Below are 21272 nucleotides of genomic sequence, written 5' to 3'. Positions count from 1 at the left end.
AACATGCATGGCATGCTGAAAGCTTTGAACTGTGAGCGCTCTGTGATTTCAGGCGCGCGACCGGAGGATGGCGTTGCGTACGGTCGTCAAAATAATGGACTCCTGCGCGTTTGTGGTGCGGAAGAAGGAGCGAAACGGGAAACTCGGAGAGGGGGGATAATCGCCGATGGTGTGTATACTGGTACGCAAGGTTTAAAGCGTGTGCTCAATCACGGCTCACGGCGTCCGCATCTTTGTGCGGCCCTCCTGGAATGGTGGCGTAAGACAATAAGAATTTTCCTCAGAATTGAAGTTGAACTAACTTCTGGAGCTCTACGTGCCAAAACCACGATCCGATTTTTGAAGCACGCCCGTAGTAGGCGACTACGGAATAATTTTCACTACCTGGGCTTCTGTAACGTGGACCTAAATCTAAGTACACGAGTGCTTTTTTTTCTTTTTTGCATTTAGCCCCCTTCGAAATACGGCCGTCGTGGCCGGGACCGGACCCGCGGCCACGTGCTCGGCAGCGCGACGTCGTAGCCACTAAGCTACCACGGAGAATGAAATCACTTCTCCTAATCTTCGCTTGGCTTAGAAATAGTCACTTCACAACTTACTGTTGCGGAGAGGCCGGCATCAAGCGCTACCACGTGCCTCATAATTAGATTGTGGTTTTGGCACGGCACACTCTAGAACTTAATTTTTTTAAGCGCTACCAAAACTCTCCTAACAACTCGCTCCATAAGCAGATTAATTAATCACCTAAATGTCTGGCGTGCATAAAGATATTTCGAGCTGCTGCGAAATAAATGATTCCAGGTTAAGCATGCAACTGTGGCTTTCGAATGAGGGCAATTGCCTCGCGCATTTAGAACGCGATAGTCGTAACGTTGTCACGATTCTCTTTGGCGCGAACGTGTGACAGCTACGCTAGTCCTTGGTCGATCATTATGCGGAGCCTCAGTAGACCTGCTAGGAGTTATTTGTTGTCGTTACTGTTTTCTTTCTTTCTCTCTCATCTGCATTTTTTTTCTCACGTGCGTGTCATTATAATCCTTCATTTTCCTTACATCTTTAGAACCTTATATCCACGCTCACCAACGCTCCTCGCCATGCAGGTTATAGCAAATCCCATATTCACGTCTCGCTAACCTCTCTGCCTCTTCTTCATGCTTTTCTTTCTGTATCACAGCCTGGTGTTCCGGATGGTGGAGGCAGAAGAAGAGTACGTGGAGCAGCTTCAGCTGCTGGTGTCATGCTTCCTAAGGCCATTTAAGATGGCGGCAAGTTCTCAGAAACCTCCCTGCACACATGACGAAGTCAACTCTATATTCCTGAACAGGTGAGTGTGGGCTTATTTCTAAAGGAGCGCTTTCTACCCCTGTGACAATAACGCCGTGTATAGTTCTGTTTCTTTTTTTTCTTTTTACTACAGAAAATATTAACAAACTATTCTCCTATGTAATGGACTCTGGCCTGGATTGCCTGATATAGGAGACGCGAGACTAACCTAGGCCCACTAGACAGCATTTTATTTTTAAATAAGGACGTTTTTACCACCAGCACCTTTGGGGTGGTGGAACAACTATAATTCTTGGACTCTATCGCTGGAAGAGTCAGACGTTATTTGCAATATAAATCAACATTCATAATTAACAAATTGACAAAATTTGACTAATTATTTTTAAATAATGACTTTACGGCATGTATTGCAATTTGCATATTGTATCCGGTGAGCTTGCATGGCATATCTACTTGGAACGAATATGGAAGGCAGTATCGGTTTTGCGTTATGCGCCGTCAAACTTGCGGTTAAAATGCACCGTCATTCCACTCACTTTTTAACAACACGCCCTTTCATGCATTGAAGAACACAAAAAATAACTGGAACACCAATTTATTTTGCCACATACTTTGGGAGTGATTTTTTTTTCTAAAGTGGTGTCATCCTCAGAATTCGTTCCAAGTGGATACGCCTTGTGAACTCACCATCTGCAATCCCTAAGCTGTTCGTAAGGGTATTCGGTGCCACGGTATCTTGCAATGCCCATGCGGAGGGATAAGCCGACGAGCAAAGAAAATGGAGTGCTGGAAAATTTTTCAGAAGTTCGTATTTTGAGAAACATTACACCATCTTACCGTAGGGGATCCCTGAGTAGTATGCGAAGCAGCCATGGGGTCGACTCAAGGTAATTTTATCAGCTTTATAAACTTGGACATGCAGCAGCACCAGTAACGCGCAGAACTGTTGTCGACGCCGTCGGCGTTTTGCCCGCGTTCGCACCGAACGCGCGCGGCGTTGGTGACTGTTGCCGGTGCCTCTGGGGCGCCTACCGTCGCGCCTCTAACCTAAGCTGCTTCGCATTATCGCGCGTGGAGCCGCAGGTGTTTCCATTCATTGCGCAATCCGGAGAGGAGAGGAGGAATGCCGAGAGGAGAGGAGATGAGACAAGGAGAGGAGGGGGAGGAGGATGCACATGCGCAGTGCGGGTGTGGACGCCGCACGGCGGAGGGAGGGACACAGCCCCGAGCATAAGATGCTTCGCATCTAAAAGCATCTTGCTATATTAGACGTCATTGTTGGCTTTGGTCGATGTCGTCATCCTCGGTCGTCGTTATCGTCAACATCGTCTGGACTGTTATCGCTACTTTTGGTGGCGTTTAAGGCTTTCCTTTGAGTCCTCTTATTATTATATTTAAATTGTTTCTTATCTCACATAATAAAGTGTCTCGTACGTTGCCACTCGATTGCCCGTCGAAACCGTCGGCTTGAGTCGCCTCGAGCGGCGACGGGTTACCTGAGGCGGTGGCGCGGTGGAAGGGACGCCTTTGTCGAAGTTCTTTTTTTTGTCACTCTTTCCGAGGGTTTCCTTGTTTACGTTGAAACGAGCTCCTAGCCTGCACGGCTGCGACCCCACGGTCGTGCGTCAACTTGTATCTACCACACAAATTTTCCTACGTCTTTGACCCTCAGGTTTCCAGTTAGTTTATTCACAGAGGCGCGTGTATAATGATGAACTTTTCCAGACATTTAACGCACAAAAAAGAAAACAGGAAGCATTAACGAATTGTACGCTAATGGCTGCTGATATTTAGCCCGAGGTGAGATTCTATTTCCTCATGTAGCGTGCAAGAAGTCGACTGCTAAACATAACCTTTTCCTGTTTACCATTATCTTTTTTCTTCGCTGTGTTGATCCTTGTTTCCCGGAGCCCAGCAGGCCAGCCGTCTGGCGAGAATTAAAGCTGAGTTAAAGTTAAAGTTGTCTGGCGAGAAGCGCCAGACAGGAATTGTTCATCTACTCGCCGACACGAGCGCGAGTTTAATGAAAATAAATAAAGTTGACGCTTTCAGTGCATGTTGTTTTCGGTGATACTTACTAGGAGATTTTCTGTCAAACTTGTTAAAAGCAAAGGTTTATTTTGTTTTCACACGAGCGTGACTAATTTTATAGGCGCGTAGAGAGGTTGCTCACAACCGTAAAGTTTCACGCCACCTACTCAGCTTATTAAAGTACCTTCCTATTAAAGGATCTTGCAGCCATTACTAGCCATCGGCTTCAACAAAATTTCAAAGACGCCAAGAAATTGTGCCGTCATCACTTATTCCTTGGCGGCTCTTAAATGCATTGAAAGTGCCACTCCAGAACAGATAGACGCACGTGTAACTTACCGTTTTACTTAACTAACTTACTCACGCTACTGCCTTAAAACAACGTGTGCTATTCCAGTGGCTTCCAAGTCACTGCGGAATCAAAGGGAAAGAATGACGCATGCGTTGGCAAAAACGGCTCATCAATATTCAGAAAACCGCCTTATTCCCATGTCCCAATCCGACACCCGGCGCATCTTACGAGGCCTCAAGCGAGAACTGTGTGAGCCGAACTGGTTCACAGAGAGCACAAAAGAATAAATCTTTTATGCACTTGACCCACATCTTGAGTACCAGCTAGATCCTCAGCTTCCACGACCTATCGACACCCTTTGACATCGTCTCCGCCTTGTAACTGCTTACACCAAGCACTTATTATTATAATTACGCGTGTGACCTCTCCAACATGTTCGTGCGGTCACGACTACGAGGATATACACCACCTACGACTTTGCTGTCGCAAGCACACTACGCATAGACAGCACGTTGAACAAGAAGTGCGCTGAATTGACTCACATCAGCCTTTCTAACTTGTCAAGGCGTTAGGCCAATGGCCTTCAAAACTGCATCCCAAAGCTATGAAAGCACTTCACCGCTTCTTTGAAGACGTCGGCGTTTGTGACGATTATTGCCTCTACTGCGTCGCGAGTAATTTTCTCATTCGTGCATTTAAAACATGTGTGCACCAGACATCCATGTACTTCGTGGCAAATGAGAACTTCTTGAAAGGGGCTTCGCGGCACCGAAAGAGGAAGGTATTTTCTCAGCGGAGCCACTGGCGGCTTGAGAGAGACGCGGGGAAAAAAATGAGCAGTAAAGCGGTGTGTCTGTTTAACTATGCTTGTAAAACATTTCACTGTCCCTTTGAGATATTCCATAAGTGTCCGATTGTATGCTGGTATTGTTGTTCCGTCAGTTGCTTCGGACTGCATGTAGCATCATCGAGCATACAAAAAGAAATGGCAACCGCTGGAGCGCCAAAAAAATGTCTATCAACGACATAAAGAAGGGGAGCCGAATAGGCCTGTTGCGAAGCCCTCGAACTTTTATTGTGGCTCTAGGTCGTCCACACTCAGGGCTCACTGAAGTGCGTGTACCGCTGTTAAAAGTCAAACACCCAACCTTGAAGTCATCGGAATGATAGCCAAGCTTTCAGGCTCACAGTGCTAGACAGCTCAAAAGATTCACTGTATGGGTTGCGCGCAAGATAAGTGCATGTCGCACGTGTACACAGTGCATTCTACACTATCATTGCCATCCGCACTCTCCCTCTCTATCCCTTCGCCTTCTCCCTACGCAGAGTAGTATGCCAGCGACAACGCTCCTTGCTCCAGCCGAGCTCTCTGCTTTTCTCATTAAAATGTTATCTCTCGCTGTATGGGCGCATAAGAAATGTTCAACGCACTCTCTTTGACAGCAGCCTGGAGTGAGGAAGACTCGCTCTTTCTGTGTCTCTTTGCAGTGAGACGCTCATGTTTCTTCACCAAATCTTCCTCAAGGGTCTCACAGCCAGAATGGAGAGCTGGCCGACGTTGGTCCTGGGTAAGCCTCAATCTCCCACTTGCCTTTCTTCTTCTCAACTCATTTCTTCGCTCTCTTCTTGTTCGCTTCTTTCTTTTTCTTCTCTTCGTATTCTTCTTCTCACGATATTCTTCTCACGATATCTTGTACGATCACGTCCCGAGATCACTAAAGCCACGTGTCGGTACGTCTCTCGTGGCCCCCTTTGGCAATCTGCCGAGAACCTTTGTTTCCTTCTTCGTTTTGCTCTTTAGTTTCGAGAGAAACCTTCAGTTTGTTTTGCATTTTTCGGCGTTTAGTTTGTATCGCCCTCACCCCTTTTCACGTCTACACTTGTTGCTTCGTTATTCGCTTACTTATCTAGTTCTGACACTCCTTTCGCAGTATATCTCCTTTGTTATCTGTTGCATCTGCCCCGATATTCATTCCTCACTTTCTATTGTGTTTTATTTTGTTTTAAATAATGAGAGAGAAAGAAAGAGTTCGTCTGTAAAAAAAGCACCCCAGGTGCTTCTTGCACCGCACAATAAAGCACTGTTGAAATGAATGGTCCGATCACTGAAGGATGAAATGACGTCCTGCATGTAGACACGGCTGATTGGCGGGTTATGTTTTGTTGCGCTAGCGTTAGTAAACAACATGAACAAGGACGAACGCAAACCTCACAAGGGTGAACATGTGAAACGCAAACTTTTCCATATATTTGCCTCTCACATTTTCAGTCTCGTGCATTTGCGTTCGTCATTCTTCAAGTTGTTTCCTAGTTCGAGCGCAAGAAAAGATGGAAATTCACCAGCTAGCCCAATTTCAAGCTTCGGCGATCCTATGATTGATTGAGTCAAATTAGCTTTACTCATTAAATTTGTCTATTCGATGCATTCGGCAGCGCAGCTTCTATGACGTTCATTATGAAGAGAAATACGGAATGAAAGGGCATACAGAACCAGTATACATGTATAGTACTGATTCCTCTCGGTCTAGTACCCTTCTTTCTCATCATTCATCAATCGCGACCATGTGGTTCTGGTGATAGCGTAGACGGGGCGACGCTCAGAGACCAGAGGAAGTGCGAAAAGCAAAAATATGACATAGTTACACTATCCCACCCCTGACTGAAGTTTGTGAATTGCATCTATGAGCTCAGGAAAAAAAGAAAAAGAAAAAAGAAGGTATAACGGCGACATAGGAACAAAAAATTGCGCCACTAACTTAGTAATCAAAGGCACAGACCATTAAGACATGTCGATATTCACAGCCATAATGTGATTGCGCCCTACGTTCTTAAGTCGCATAACGACAACGTTGTTAAGAACAAGGTGGTATGGTAATGACGCACCACTGTTCGTCAGACTTACCAAAATTAGGAAACAACACGCCAGGTATGATCGCAACCTTTATAGATGCATGGTGACATTACCTCACTTCAAAAGCTGTCGCAGTTCAGCGAATGTTTCAGCGAAAGTACAGCTTCCACCATAGTTGTCTATAGAGCGCAGGGACGATGTATTCGGGCAGGCGTGAGCGCCTCATACTACAGACGCTGCTGCTTCCAGATAGTTTTGTTCGCGCGCATGCGCTGTCATACGAATCAGCCCAGCAAAAGTGATAGAGGTAACGGTTAATGATAGGTGACGCAAGGTGATCAGGTGCCACTTTACGCTAAGTGATAAAATTGCGCTGCGCGATTCAATGAAAAGCGGCTTTTAAAGATCGTGGATCCACGAATTATCTTTGCAAACTATTGCTCGTGCTGTGTTTTCCGCTCTTATTTATCTCTTCATTCTTTCCCACTTTGTAACCTGCGTGCGTTCGCAAGTGCTAAGCTTACCGCCTTTTATGCCCTTTAAATCATGATGCCTCTAGTCTTCCCGCGAGAAGCTTGTGAAGAAACTTCAAAGAAAATCTTCAATACATTATGAAAGAGACCAGCATTGTCACGAAATGCGTATTAATACGATATCTTCAGCATTTCCATAGGATATGGTGGCATGTTCTCCGCTTTGGCACACCTAAGAACCACTAAGTTCACCTGAAATGCGAAATTAGATTCTAAATCTTCAATTCTATTATCCGGAGGCATAACATATAAACTCACTAAGATTTTAACTAACATATTTTTGTAAAACTACACGCAGTAATTAAGTTCTGATTTTGTAGCGAAATGGTGTGCATGTAGATGTCGGAAAGAATCACGATGAAGTTTCGAGTAACGTCTCGAAGTTTATCACACAAAAAGGACCCCCTTTTTTCTTTTATTTTGCACCTTGCTGAAAAACCATCACTACAACACCCTGCGGGAACTTAGTTTAGTGGGTGCGTTCGAGAAGTATGCATAATGTAGAAAACACATACTTTCTAAACAGGCATTAGGGCATTAAGGACGGCTGGCGTTTTTAGTTGACTGCCAGCTCACTTATTCGGGATTGCTTTGGTCCGAAGACGTCGTCTTGAGAGAATAACCCTTCGCGTGTAGGCTGTACGGCACTGCAGAGCCATCTCGCCGCGAAGAGCCGGTGAAGGCATAAACATGCGGCTGTGCTCGCGCCGCGGGTCTCTCGAGAGATGACTGGCTCTCCGTAGCACGTGGCGGAAGGGCTCGAGTGCGCCCGGGTGTCCGCTAAATGAAGATTTACGCTGCTACCCTTGTCACTCGCGCGAGGTGCGAGGAGCCAGTCACGCCGCCCGCACAGTCCTTCGCCTGTCGGGACCAGTTACATGGCCGTGTTCTGCCGCGGCCTTATTTATGAAGTCTCTTCCACGCGATGTGTGCCGCAGAGAGAAGAAAAGCACGAAGACGGAAAGAAAGGACGTCGACGAATTCTTTCCTGGATGTTCTGGGGCCGAAGGACGAGCATATCTTTATTTCTTCTTACGTTCCTCATTCGGCTGTTGGATGTAGGTGAATGCGAATTGTTAGGAGAAGAAAAATGGCGATACGTTGACGCGTCGCCGTGGTTTGGAACAGTTTGAGTTCAAAAAGCGAAAGACAAGAAATCTCGAAGGGAAGGAATGAACTCCTTAAAGGTCGCGCTCTTCGGGATGGCTTGCATGCGGCGTCGCGTTCTTTCCCAAGGGAGGATAGCGTCCAGCGCGAATGACTTGCGAGCGGCATGAAAATACACTACTTTCTCTCTCTCTCTCTCTCTCTCTCTCTCTCTCTCTCTAGACTCACATTTTGCCCATTCTTTTTTTCTTTTTTTTTTTTGGCTTTCACATTTCTTTTACTTTGCCCGTGTCGAGAACGTCTAAAGTGAGAAAGAACGACTGAATTGAATGCATCGTGACTTCACATTTATGCTGACTCTCTTGGCATCCCTTATTTCTGACTTTAAACTTTTGTGTTCAAGTTATGATGCTTCTCTTTTCTTTCACTTGAAGGCAATGCTATGCAATGCTGATGCTAAAATTCAGGGCAATGACATGTTATTTTGCCTAATCTGTGCACTCACAAAGAAATTAGATATACAACCTTGCGTATAGTGGCAGTGTAAGCTCGAGCTGTAACGACAAGCCACCCTTGAAGGGAGTCTTCGTTTGAGTTCAGTTGCTCATCATCATTTATTACAAAGAGAAATAAGCACTACGTTTCTAGCCTATCGGTAGCGAATCTATCTAACGTCCCCTATTATCATACGTCCATGTTAAAATACGCTCGCTAAAGCCTCTCATCCGGGCAACCATTTTGCGTAAAATATTTGGAAAATGTGTTTTCTTGCCTAAGCTCACTTATTTAAAACTGAAATCCACGGCAAAGCTTTAGCTCGATCATAATGACAGTTAATCCGGTGGTCGAGTTATGCTTTCTTGCTGCTTAGAACGTTCTATCCCATCCTCAGAAGTCTTGCTTTTCCAGTCGTCGCTATAAGATTATATGAACAGAACGAATGTGGGCACTCACAGAAGGGAGAAAACAGGAAACTGCAACCAATGCGGAATATCCAAAGTACAGCCGCAGTTCGTAAGAGATCCCGAGTGAGAAAATGAAGATTCGAGAACTCAGTTTTCTTTGCTAAGTACCGCTGTCAATGAGTTCACAGCGGTGTGCAGCAAACAGGTGTGACAAGCACACAAACCACGTTCCCGCCACGAAAACATGTCTTTTAGTGCACCCGTGGTCGACAAACAAACTAGGCGGGATGGCCCTTTCAACAGTCAGAAAGACCAACAGTCTCGTCCTTGAAGGAGGCGTGCACAGTAGCGTTGAAACGAGTTCGATGGCTCAAAAGGAGCACGCCTTTACTCTGCGAGGTAAACGATTTCTCTCTCCCACGTGGTACACCATAAACACCAATGGGAGATTCGAGATTGAACAGCGAAGACGCGGTTCCCCGGGCACATGGAGACACACTCGTCTCACTCGAAGGCCGAGATGCCCGTGCGATGATGGCCCCGTCTCTCAGAGGGCGCGCCGTCGCGTCACAAAAGCAGTGAGACGAAAGGTAGCCGATGGAAAGATTGAGGGCTACTTCCTGATACCTCTCTCTTTTCCTTTTTTTTCCTCCTGCGCGAGTCTATCTCTCTTTTTTGTCGTTATCAACGGACCTGCCTTCGGCGTGGTCCTCACGTCCTTTTGTGCTAATGCGCCGACGCGGACAAACCTTAAATTCAATCAGGGGACGGGGTTTCCGACACCACTTCCCTTTCGAAAGTCCTGGCCCCTTCTGAGGACACAGGAAGGGAGAAGAGAGGAAAGAATAAAATGAAGCAGCACCCGTCCACCGATCGATGTTTCAGTGAGATGGAGGCGGCCGACGAGAAGGATATTTCTCTTCTTTTTCTGTGCTTTTTTTTCTTATCGGCTCAGTTGGCTTTGCGATACGTGCGGTGCACTACAAGTGCGTCAAGAACAAAGCCGACTTCCAATCGACGCCGCGTTATTCACGCTACGCGCCTGACCCGAGTGCTTCGCTGGGTCGCAGCACAATGGCGTAATTTGCGTCGTGAACGGCATTTCTCACCGGTAGCAGAGTGTCTAGGGACGGAAAGATCACCTAGGTGGTCGAAGAAGCTAATGTTGTATTCTGTGCACTGCACACTAAGGTGTATAGGTTGAGTGGGCTTGGAATGCTGTTAGAAAATCAATGTAAGCGACAAAAGGAATCGTGGGCTTGAGTTGTGCGTGTCAGTGAAATGAGTGTTCGAGCATACCATGGTTTCATCAATTAAGATTAAAAGCTCAGTTGTGGTCGTTCTTGAGTACAAGTGTTTGACACAGATGCAACAAAAAGGAGACAAAAAAAAGAACATAAAGACGAGGAACATTTATTTCATCGAGATGGAAAACCAAGAAAACAAGTACATCGCTTCTAGTCCCCCTTATTTTTCGGATTGTTTGTGTTGGTTGATGAGCACTGGAATACTAGTTGCTTGGCAAAACAAAGTAATCACCTGTGAAAGTATAGTTACACACATATATACTTGCATTTTTACTTAATTCGGCCTTTTCAGAAAGAGAGCCAAATGCGCAGCGTACTTGGGGTAGCATAGCGGGGCACTGATTATATAGATTGCGGCTTGCTGACAGCTCGGTTCAACACGTCATTGGCACTCCTACCGCTTCGCACGTCCTAGCACTTGAACAACACGAATCGCCTTATTATGTAACTAAGCCACTAACACGCTTGATTTCATGAAACCTGTAAAATTTGCCATATGAATGGAAGTGCATCACTGTTTCATCATGACTGCTGCATTGCTGCCACAATGAGTAACATAAAAAAAAAATTATTTAGTAAGACTGTTCTGGTTTGACATTTCGTTGAGCGTAACGTTGCGTAACAATGACACACTGTCGCTGTCACTGTCTTCCTGACCGTTTTTCGTCACACTTTGCTTGCACAAGTCAAACATTCGAGAAATAACGAAGGAGCCTTTCAAAAAAAAAAAAAAACAGCCCTATCGAGACGGCTTACGTCGCAGTGGGCTGCGCGAACGAGAAGGACATTCGAACAGGCGGTAGCGGCAGTGTCCAGTGTTTGTCAGTGCATGTCGATACGGAAGTCTACGCTGGGCCAGCATCCCTCATCCGGGCGTTCCCTTTTTCCGCTTTTCCCCAATTTTTCTTGAAGGTACAGGTAAGGTTCCTCGCCTTTCTTGCTGTCCTGTCTCCATGTCACGCGGCTTTCTGTGGCTATCCATCTATCTATACGTGCGTATACACCTGGACATTAAGTACCCGTGAAAAAAAAAAAGAATTGACGCATAACAGACACGTACGACCCTCCAGTACATCCCTACCCCAACATATACTTGTGTGTCCGTAAATGTTGTCCTTTATTTCTTTCTTTCTTTCGTTCTGTTTGCTGTCGCAGCGTTTTAGAGTGTCGGGCTGTTGCTATCACCGTGAGCGTAGAGGAGGCTGTGTCGCTTTGTGCCGCGCGCTGCCGCAGGCTGTACGTAGAGTAGCGTGGCTTTGTACGCTTTTGTAGGGCCACTAGGGCTGCTAGTGCGCAAACGTTCAGAGAGAACGGGAATCGCTCAAGAACACGGAGTGAATTTCTCCTTGAGCTCTCTCGTGTTGTGTGTGAATCTCAATCAATACATCTGCCCACATAGGTTTTCAGAATGCAAAACTCTCCCACAAAAAACAATGTTATGACCTGAGAACACTGGCTGGAATAGAAGAAGGCAATGCGTAGGCTGCACACATGATGTCAAAGTATATGCCTCGAGTTCTCTTCGTGTGCGTAGAAAGGAAAGAAAACCCCAGGACCCGTATTCACAAAGCTTATCTTCCGTTAGACAGCCCACAGTTGACCACAGCTTTGGTGGTCGTCACCTTATAACGTCTATCGTCATCGGGAGTGGCCGGGGCTCGAACACGTCGTACAATGGGGCAGTGTTCTTACGAAAGAACGTTTTTGCGAATACGGTTCCAGCTTTGTCGCGTCGCCCACACTTCCAAAACATGCTATGTGGGCAAGCTTACATATAGAAGTAACCTCTATTTGGTTTAGTTTGGTGTTGCGTGTTTTAGTAATATTATAAATCGAAAATTAAATACCAAAAGTAGGCAGATGTTCATTTAATAACCAAAGAAAACAAATATCATCTGGTACTGATGCGCGTGGAATAAAACACGTGAAACATCATTCATAGTCCAAGTTTGTGCGTTCTTTCAATTTGCACAGCGAAGACAAAAAAGTACGAAGCCTTGTCACGAACGACGAGTGTTGCTCTTCAGGTGTTCAAGCTTACATCACTCGCAGAAGTGTCGGAATTAAGTTACAATCGCCGCAGTTTTTACAAACAAAGCTGCTGTTGTAATGAAACAAAGACCAAAGTTGCAACCAATCTTACTCTTCTGACTGCTGCAATAAACATGCTAATTCTGCGTCCGTCAAACAATGAAAACATGCCCCGCAAGAAGTTCAGCGCAGCTTACGTAAACACCACACTTCCGCATAACCCGAGTTGAAAGCGGCCGGCATCGTCTTTTGAAAACATCAAACATTTCAGCGCTTTGTATGTGGCTCACAACATATCCTTTGTTTCTAACTTTCTCTGATTGCGAATCCACCACCGTTCGCCCGGAGATTATTGCGAAACATCGCCGACACAGTGACATTTAAAAGACCGCTTTAACAACAGCGCAAACAAGGCAGCTCGTTCCTATATACCAATAACTCGACACTCCCGCTAATAATTGACGTTTACAATAATGAGTAATTTAGCGGATCCTTTTACCACTCCCGCAGTCGAAAACAGCGGAGCGGGGGGGGGGGGGGGGGGGGGGTGATATTCCCAGCGCGCGCGTACATAATTTTGTGCTCTGCTTGTTTGCGTCTTCAATCAGCACACATCATTCCCGTCTGCGGTTCGGGTTACGGGCGCACAACAAGCCGGACTTGGCGTCGACTCCGCGAGCGGGAGGGGGGTGACGGCGCCGCGAACACAAAGCCCCCCCACCCCCCGCAAAGGCACGCGCTCTCTTGTTCGACAAGCGGCTTGCGCTAATGAGGCGGCACTCGTAACCCGAAGCTCCCTGTTCAGGGCTAGGTCGCGAACGTGGCAGGACCTCCGTTCTTTGCCGGGACACGTAAGCCGAGCTTCGAGAAGCACACCGTTTGGAGCACAGGGGAGCAGGAGACAGTCGCAGCTCGCGTCGCTGTCGTGCATACATGCTCTCTCCTTTTTCAGCCGACAGAGAGGTCGGCTTCGCGGTGCACGGCCGCTCGCTTTTTTTCAGTGGAGAGAAAAAAAAATGCCTCGTGTACCAAATTCTGAGGAGGAGAAAGAAATAACGTGTCTCACTCTTTTCAATCACCGAGATTGCTTTCGCGATTTTCGTCTGACTGCGAGGCGAACAGGACAAAGAACTGCAGTATAATTGCGATCGCTGAAGAGTCATATGAACAATAGCTGAACCTCGCTTACCTTCTATAATGGCTGTCCGTTGTAAACCCAAAACTTGCACGCACAAGAGTTTCTACGGGACAGCATCGCTGATCGAGATATCGCGTTGCTACTTAACGTAAATGAAAAGAAGAAACAAAAGAAGACAGCACTCAGTTAAAGCAAATTGCGCCATGGCAGGAAGGACGCGTCTTTCTTTATGACTCAGCGAGTCGGTGTTTGCCTGACGGTTAAGCTTATATTTCCGAACGTATTGCGAGAAGCTAAGACTAAATATAGGAAAAGGCCGCTGCATCCCAATAAGGTCATTAAAGGTCAAGTGAAGCAAATACTTATTCTAACTACCACTAAGTACGCATTATTTGTCAGCAAAGTATTGGCGACAGAATTGTCGATTCTACTGGCTCATTGCCCAGAACGTTTAAAGAAATAATTAACTGCTCACAGTGACGTAGAGTACAACACCTATAAAGGGGGACGACGAGAAACGCGGTACCGGCAAGTCATATTGCTAGAATATCTGCGTGTGTCCAATTCGACACCATTCTCAAGAGCTCTCGTAATCTGTGAGTAGGAAAACTCTTCAAGACAGAGAGATAAAGAGAGAGAAATAATGTATACAAAGGCAGGGATGTTAATTAGAGGTTGTTTTGGTTGGCTACCTAGCACGACGAAAAGGTGGTGCGGAGCTATCAACGTACAGTTCTTCGTGAGAAAACCAGCTATTCTCGTTGAAGTCCTTTGCAGCTCATCTCATGCTCTTAAATTGTTGCATGTGGTCCCGCAATTGATGGCCGAGAATGTCAAACAGGAGCGAGACATACCAGATGGCACCCGGGGTGTATTACATGAATATTTGCCACAGTTGCTTGCAAGTGACGGAAGCGAGCGAGCATGGTTTAATACCTCTGCAGCTTAGTGCTACAGTCGGGTCGATCACAATTTCTTCCTTTCACGGTCCAATGCAGTGTGATGTCTTTCAGGCCACCCGCAATAACCAAAGAAGGGCAAAGATCGAGGAAACATCGTGTTTGAAAAGCGGCCGAGGAGAGATTAAAGCGTGAAACGTTGAAATAAGTAGGAAGTTGCTGGTGTATTGTCGAATAGGAGCGGAAGAATAGATCTCGTAGAGCACAACGTACGTAATATGCAATTTCCTTTCTGGGGAGGCACCTGTATCGGGGCACCTGTATCGGGGCACCTGTATCGGGGCACCTGTCGATGCCCCGATACAGTTGGGAAGGCTTTAAGTTCCAAGATATGTAGTTCACTGGTAACAGATATAACAGTAGAGCACCTTGCAATACAGTGGGCCATTGCAGGTGAAAATGACGAACTCTAAATACAGGGCATCAGTCTTGATGAATACGGCACACCGCGAGCCATGATATGATTGATAGGATATGATATGAGCCAAGTAGACATGATGTTTGCTCAAACGGCTTAGGCGGTTTTCAACCAATACCAATAGGCAACGCGGAAGCTACGCCTTAGCAAATAGTAGCATTGCCTTTGCTAGACGAACAATATACATCGAATGAGGCCACAATATTGCCCCACGGGCAGTGAGGCTGGTTTATTTGTCCGTCTGTTTTGTTTTCGCATGCCTGCCCTTGACGATGATAATGCCTTTTTATCGCACGTTTTTTCAATGCATCCCTAGATGCACGAATATGCATATCGCCCGTTCGCTGGGCTCTTGGAGCAGAGTGCCACTCGAACACTCGGGAGACCCACTTTTCCTTTGATCGCATAAATACATCGCTTCATTCGAAAGCTGCACTCAAGAATTAAGTGTCGGCGTTTCCCAGTGTGTTGTAAACATTTGTTGTAAACACAAAAGCTCTTTCTATTCTGCGGCTATCGGTATTTTCGTATAGCAGCGTAAGTCTGGTGGTGTTTTTTCCCACCACATCATGAATAAAAGCAGAGGCGTCCCGTCCCATACAATGGAAATCCGAGTTTACATTCCAATGCTTCGCCGACGGCAAGCGCCTTGCTACTGTCAGTCGCTACCAAAATAAGGATACTGTATAAAGAAGAAGGCAGGCGCGTGCTTCGGGCGCATCGTCAACGCCTCGTTCGAAGATACAACTTCCGACTGCGCATTTGCAGGGTTGGGGAAAGGCTAGCAACCTTAATCAAATATGTAACGCGGTTTAATTACAAAGCCAGAACGATACACAGGCAGTTCTGTTGATCGAGCTCTATCCTCAGGCGAGGCGTTGACGATGCGCCTGAAGCATACACCTGCATGTCTACTTCGCTACAACTGAAAAGATGGCTTGGAGGAGAAAGACAGTTTCACCGACTGTTGATCTCGTGAGCCTGCCAGTTACTTACGAAACCATCAGTATAATCTTGAATTCACGAAACACTTCGTGCTAAAAATGGTCCTAATCGACTCATTTATATTTTATTAGAGTGAACGTCAGACCTCTGTTTTGCGTTATCTTATATCCTACTGTAGGTTTTTCTATTACCCTAATATCCTAATAATATGCTAACGTTGGTCTCTCTGTGAGCGCTACGCACCCACACCAAGGTGCTGTGAGTTGTATCGAACAAACTACATTGCGTAGAGGGCTGCCCTGTAATAGATATCGAAGATGTTTCTCTCGTTGCGTCACACTCCAAAGCACGCTACTATACGCACGACCAGGATGACGTATGATGCGACACACACACACACACACTAAAGACACATACGCGCAAAGAACACGAACACTTAAAGCTACGTACAGTTTTTTATGCAGGCCATTGCCCCAAAAGAATGTCAAAAAAAAAGCCTTCGCTTCGATCGAGGCACTGACCGAGGCACCCCTATGTCTGAGAGACACCGCAACTCAAGGCGCGAAATGAATTATAAGAGAAGCCATTAGGCCTATTGCGATCCCACGGGGAGGCAGGTTCTCCAGAAGTAGGGGCTGTACTAACTAACCTTGCAACCCGCGCACAGACCAACGAGCACCATACTGCTGGCGCCTAATGGCCGTTGAAAAAGGTGGCACGCCTGATAGACTCCAGCTGCCCCAATTAGAGCTGCAACTGCACTGAGCACGTCTGGATGTCATCACAGTGCCCGTCGGCGCCACGCCTGGCCCCGGACAATAACGCTACCTCGGAACGAAAGGATGCTAGCTCGCGCTCGGTTACCCGCAGAAGCGTATCGTCAATTAGCCCGCTGCTGTGTGATACGTGGGGTGTATTTCACTCATGCAGTACTTGGAGAAACCAACCACTACTGGAACGTTACACGAACGAACGAGCGCCATCCTATCCTATCGTTAGTCGCGCGACAAAGGAATGCGTGCTTTTTCTAATTCATGAAAAGGAAGGCGTTCGTGCCCGAAGGAACATGCTCGTCAATATGTAGCGGTAGTTGAGGTTTAAGCCATACACACAAACAGGCATCGATCCGAAGCACTTAATTCCTCGTGTCTACCCAAAGAAGAACAGCGCTTGCCCACGACTGTAGACGACACTGCGTTTCAACAACGCTCCTCGTTGATCCTTACAACAAGGAGCTGCTATAGAGAAACGCACCTTCATTTTTGCGCATTCAAGCAGAGGCACAGACCACCGGCTTCAACATTTTTGCACTGCACTTGCATTGGTGTGCTGTTGAAGTGTGGTGATGCTTTCAGTTAAAAAGCACCTTGAGTGGCAACCGAAGCAAGATCTCAACGTATTTACGAGTGGTTCAGAGCACAACGTGGAGCCGATCGCGTAGATCTATCCTTTCGCCATCGCTTGAAACGATGGCCAGTAAACGGAGCTTCTACGTGTGACAGTGGGACGCTGCCGACTAGCCTATGCGTTGCCTGTGGCCGCACGTGGGATTGCACGCGCCTTGTACCAGAGCATGGTCCACTGAGCATGCCTGAGCATGACGACAGCACGTCGAAATGCATGACGCGTCCGCGTGGTGGACAAAGCCTGATGGCCCATGCTCTTTTACCGCAATATACTTGCAATCTCTGTACGCTTCTTACTGTTGCTTCCAGTTGGCTTTGCCGTGCGGTGTCTCGAGCCTGTCCTTCTCTAGCTTCTACTGGCATTTCTAGCGGGCGGATGCGAGCGCTCGGAAGTGTGCCAAACATACTCTGGCTAGGCTTCGCGTCGGTACCGTCGCACAGCATTGAAGCGGCAAAAAAAAAAAGTGTTCAACGTTACCATATCAGAATATTTACCTCAATGTTAATATTAGGGAACTCAATATTATGACTTAATTAAAGTAAAAAATAAAATTGCGACGATGCAGTTTTAACTAAGTTGTCATGTGAAAAGACGTCTGAATCAGGCAGAAGGTTTCTTTCTAGGTTTTACCCGTCAGCAAAACGGAGCAAAGAAACATTGCATTGCTCTATCTCATTATTAAAAACGGTGTTGAACGTACGCGACTGCCATAACTTTATGCCTACGTTCAAAGTGTGCGCGGTCTCCTCGCGTCGTAAAGTGCGGATGCTCTCATGAAACAAGTACGACAATCAAGGCTCCGGGACTTTTGGATATTCAATATGCAGGAGCACTGTATCAAGTCCGCACTGTATAGCTACGAGCGGAAGGCAAATCGGTTGCTCTTTGGAAAGAAGCCAGCTCGAGGCGCCGCTCGGCTCGTACTGCTGTCGTAGATTGACGGGTGGCACAGGCCCCGACGGAGGCCGGTGCCCCGACAAGGGCGCTGTCACCCTCTGTTCGTTTCGACGTGTGTGCGTACGCGCGTTGGTGCGGTTCTTCTCTCTTTCTACTCCGTCCTCCATTCCACCGGTCCACCCCTTCCCCCCTCAACCCCCTTTTCTCCCGGTGCTTCCCGTCCGTCCACGCCCTGGGCCCGGGCCTTCGTGCCCCGCAGGAGATCTGTTCGACATGCTCCTTCCGATGCTGACCATCTACCAAGAGTACGTCCGCAACCACCACTACAGCCTCCAGGTTTTGGCCGAGTGCAAGCAGCGCGACAAGTTCGCCGCCATACTGCAGCGACTCGAGGAGAAGACCGTGCTCCAGGGCAGGACCCTGGAGACATTCCTCACTTACCCCATGCACCAGGTATTTCCCACGTGCACGCTTGCGCCATTGATGCCACTCGGGCTACGGTTGTGCACCTTTGAGGGCACAATTTTGATTGATTGCCTCTGCTTGGTGGATAGAGGGATCACATCTGACACAGATCTCGCCTTGAGCGATTTCTGCGCATAAGAGAAGTCTGACGGAAGCACGCAGCAGCGTGATAACGAGGAATAAAAGACACGCAACTGGGTAATATTTCATTTCTTTTTTCGATTTTTTTTTCTAAATACAGTTCTGAGGAAGCACCCCAAAAGCAGAAACTGTACCGCTGTAGGTCGTCAGCGTATTGCTCCACTTTTGTAGAGTCTTAGTCCACAAGTCTCGAAGTCACTGCTCACGTTACCAAACTTGTCGACGGGCCGTGTACCTGGTCGACTGTATAATTCTTGTTTTGCTTATTCAAAGCACACGTACCGGATAATGAGAGCGACTACGAAGGTTACACTCTTTTGAGCATCGCAGAATCACGTGCGCTTCAGGCGCGCTTCTGAAAAATCTGGCAACGCATCGCATGACTCTCATTGAGGCACGCGCGCCGTCCTCAATGCCGTCCACGGTGTACGTCTCAAAGATCTAAGGGAAGCAACGAGGAATACCGACCCATCTTGAGGCAGTTTATGATTGAAATTGTTGAAAAAAGAGCCCCAAAGGAGGATTTCAAGAGATATATCGAAATAGCATCTACGAAGCCACGTTGTCACGCTATTTCTTGAATAAGCGCTAGAAAAAAACCGCGCTGTCAGAAATGAGATAATTATGCTGGTTGATGAAGTGCACAAGTCAATATTGTAGGCTAAGAGATTCTGCTGAACATGACGAGGTGACTCGACAGCTGCGTTCTTTAACTGTTGAACACGCATTCGAGGGTTTACTTCCAGACCGCGTACGCCGCATTACGTTAGGGCAAAATAAGGACGCCCTCCATCAGGCCATCGAGAACTGTGCTTCGCTTCCACAAGACATAACGTATTTTGAAAACTTCTCCTAAGCTCTGCTTTTGTCGTATCTCCAATTTCAGTTTCAGCTGATCCCAGCAGCACGGAGATAACCGTTTGTACGCGACGCTGCTTATAATAGAAGTGTCTTCAAGCACTTTCGTACCTTTTCATGTTAGTGCTGAAGTTAATTTCTAGTCAGAAATGTGTGTCGTGGCAACAAAAGGTTTACCTAATATCACCGTTATCATTCACAAAGAATGAATGAGTTGAGGTACCACAAATACTTAATCCACGACCATTATTGTTCTGAAAATATTACTCAAATTTAACAGTACTTTTTAACAGTACGTTTCTACAGTATTTTCTGCCATCAATTTCCCGGACGAACTGACCCTCAGCGCTTAACCGATGCAATGCATTTTTGGTGGGCAATCACAAAAATATTTCAAACCGACCATCGGCTACGTCGAGCCAAATTTGTCCGTCATTTCCACGATAGCGGAATTATTTGAACACCGGATCGTCGCAAAATGTCACTTGCCTGAGGCTGAACGTCGGGCTATCCGCAACTGTCGTAAATCGGCGTGTCAACTACCTTGACACGCCGAAAGACATCACGAAACCAGCGTTACGTCAGTCTGTCCTCGTCTCTTTTGTGCTGGGACATATGTCCTGCGTCTGAACGCGTGCTCTGAGCGCGCAATGTTTTCGTCATCACCGCTGTCGTGCACGCGTAACAGCGCCGGCCCAGCGAGATGATCGAAACCGACTCGCAGGTGCCTCGCTACATCATTACGCTGCACGAGCTGCTGGCCCACACACCACACAACCACGTTGAACGCAGGAGCCTGGAGACGGCACGGACCAAGCTCGAGGAACTGTCACGCGTGCGTATACATCCCCACTCCCTCACTCCGCGGGTTTCCGTTAATGATGTACACCCCGTCCGTCCGGGATACCAGCCAAATGAGGCGGTCCAGAATAGTGGCGCCGCGATTGGGGACCGACTGTTTAACTTGATACTTCTTGGAAGCGATTACTTTCGCCTGAGCGGATCGAGCCGCGCTAGAATTGGACCACTGTTCGCGCACTGTTCGGTGAATAATAACGCCATCTATAGTGCCTCGAGCGGCCAGTCGCGCGGCAATTTTGCGTATATTCGGAAGGCTTCTTTCACGCTCTGAAAAACACCTTTATGTAGCACGTTTTGAGCAACAGAAAGCGGCGTCGGGTCGTTTTCATGTTGCTATACAATTTTCTCATTCACACTTTTCATCCAATTACGTGTAATATTTGAGAAGTTGATCAATTAATTAAGACTAATTACATAATTAGGCGGAATGCAAAATATATTCTGAGTATCTCCAAGCGACGACAAACAAAATTACCTTGGTTCTGTCCAGCTACGTGGCATATGCATATTTTTAAACATTGGCGTATGATAGTTGGGACACCCTGTATACGACATACGGTACAATTATACGTACAAACTGCATTTCTTTTGTCTTTCTTACAGTCCTGTTAGGCACCGAAGACCTTCAGCGCGTTTCTGTATCTAAGCTGTTTCTCGTAATATTTTTTTCAGCAAATGCACGACGAAGTGAGCGAAACAGAGAACATCCGTAAGAACTTGGCCATAGAAAGGATGATCATAGGAGGCTGTGACATCCTCTTGGACGTCAACCAAGTGTTCGTCAGGCAAGGTGAGCAATCTCGAAATGACTTTTTAATTAAATTAATTTCGCTTGCCCCAGT

At 46.9% G+C, this 21272-nt stretch overlaps 1 protein-coding gene across 1 annotated transcript in view; it reads left to right on the top strand.

Annotated features, from left to right (window-relative positions):
- Window positions 1-21272, top strand: part of LOC119442879 (ras-specific guanine nucleotide-releasing factor 2-like) — a 323001-nt gene that overhangs the window by 250807 nt on the left and 50922 nt on the right. The window contains exons 6-11 of the mRNA XM_049662434.1: window positions 1175-1324; window positions 5096-5175; window positions 11223-11228; window positions 18365-18558; window positions 20294-20404; window positions 21103-21220. Of these exons, the coding sequence (XP_049518391.1) occupies window positions 1175-1324; window positions 5096-5175; window positions 11223-11228; window positions 18365-18558; window positions 20294-20404; window positions 21103-21220 (659 nt within the window). The remainder of the gene's footprint in view (window positions 1-1174; window positions 1325-5095; window positions 5176-11222; window positions 11229-18364; window positions 18559-20293; window positions 20405-21102; window positions 21221-21272) is intronic.

This window comes from Dermacentor silvarum, chromosome 2 (genome assembly GCF_013339745.2).
Source record: "Dermacentor silvarum isolate Dsil-2018 chromosome 2, BIME_Dsil_1.4, whole genome shotgun sequence".
NCBI lineage: Eukaryota > Metazoa > Arthropoda > Arachnida > Ixodida > Ixodidae > Dermacentor > Dermacentor silvarum.
This window is presented reverse-complemented; position numbering and strand designations above follow the sequence as displayed.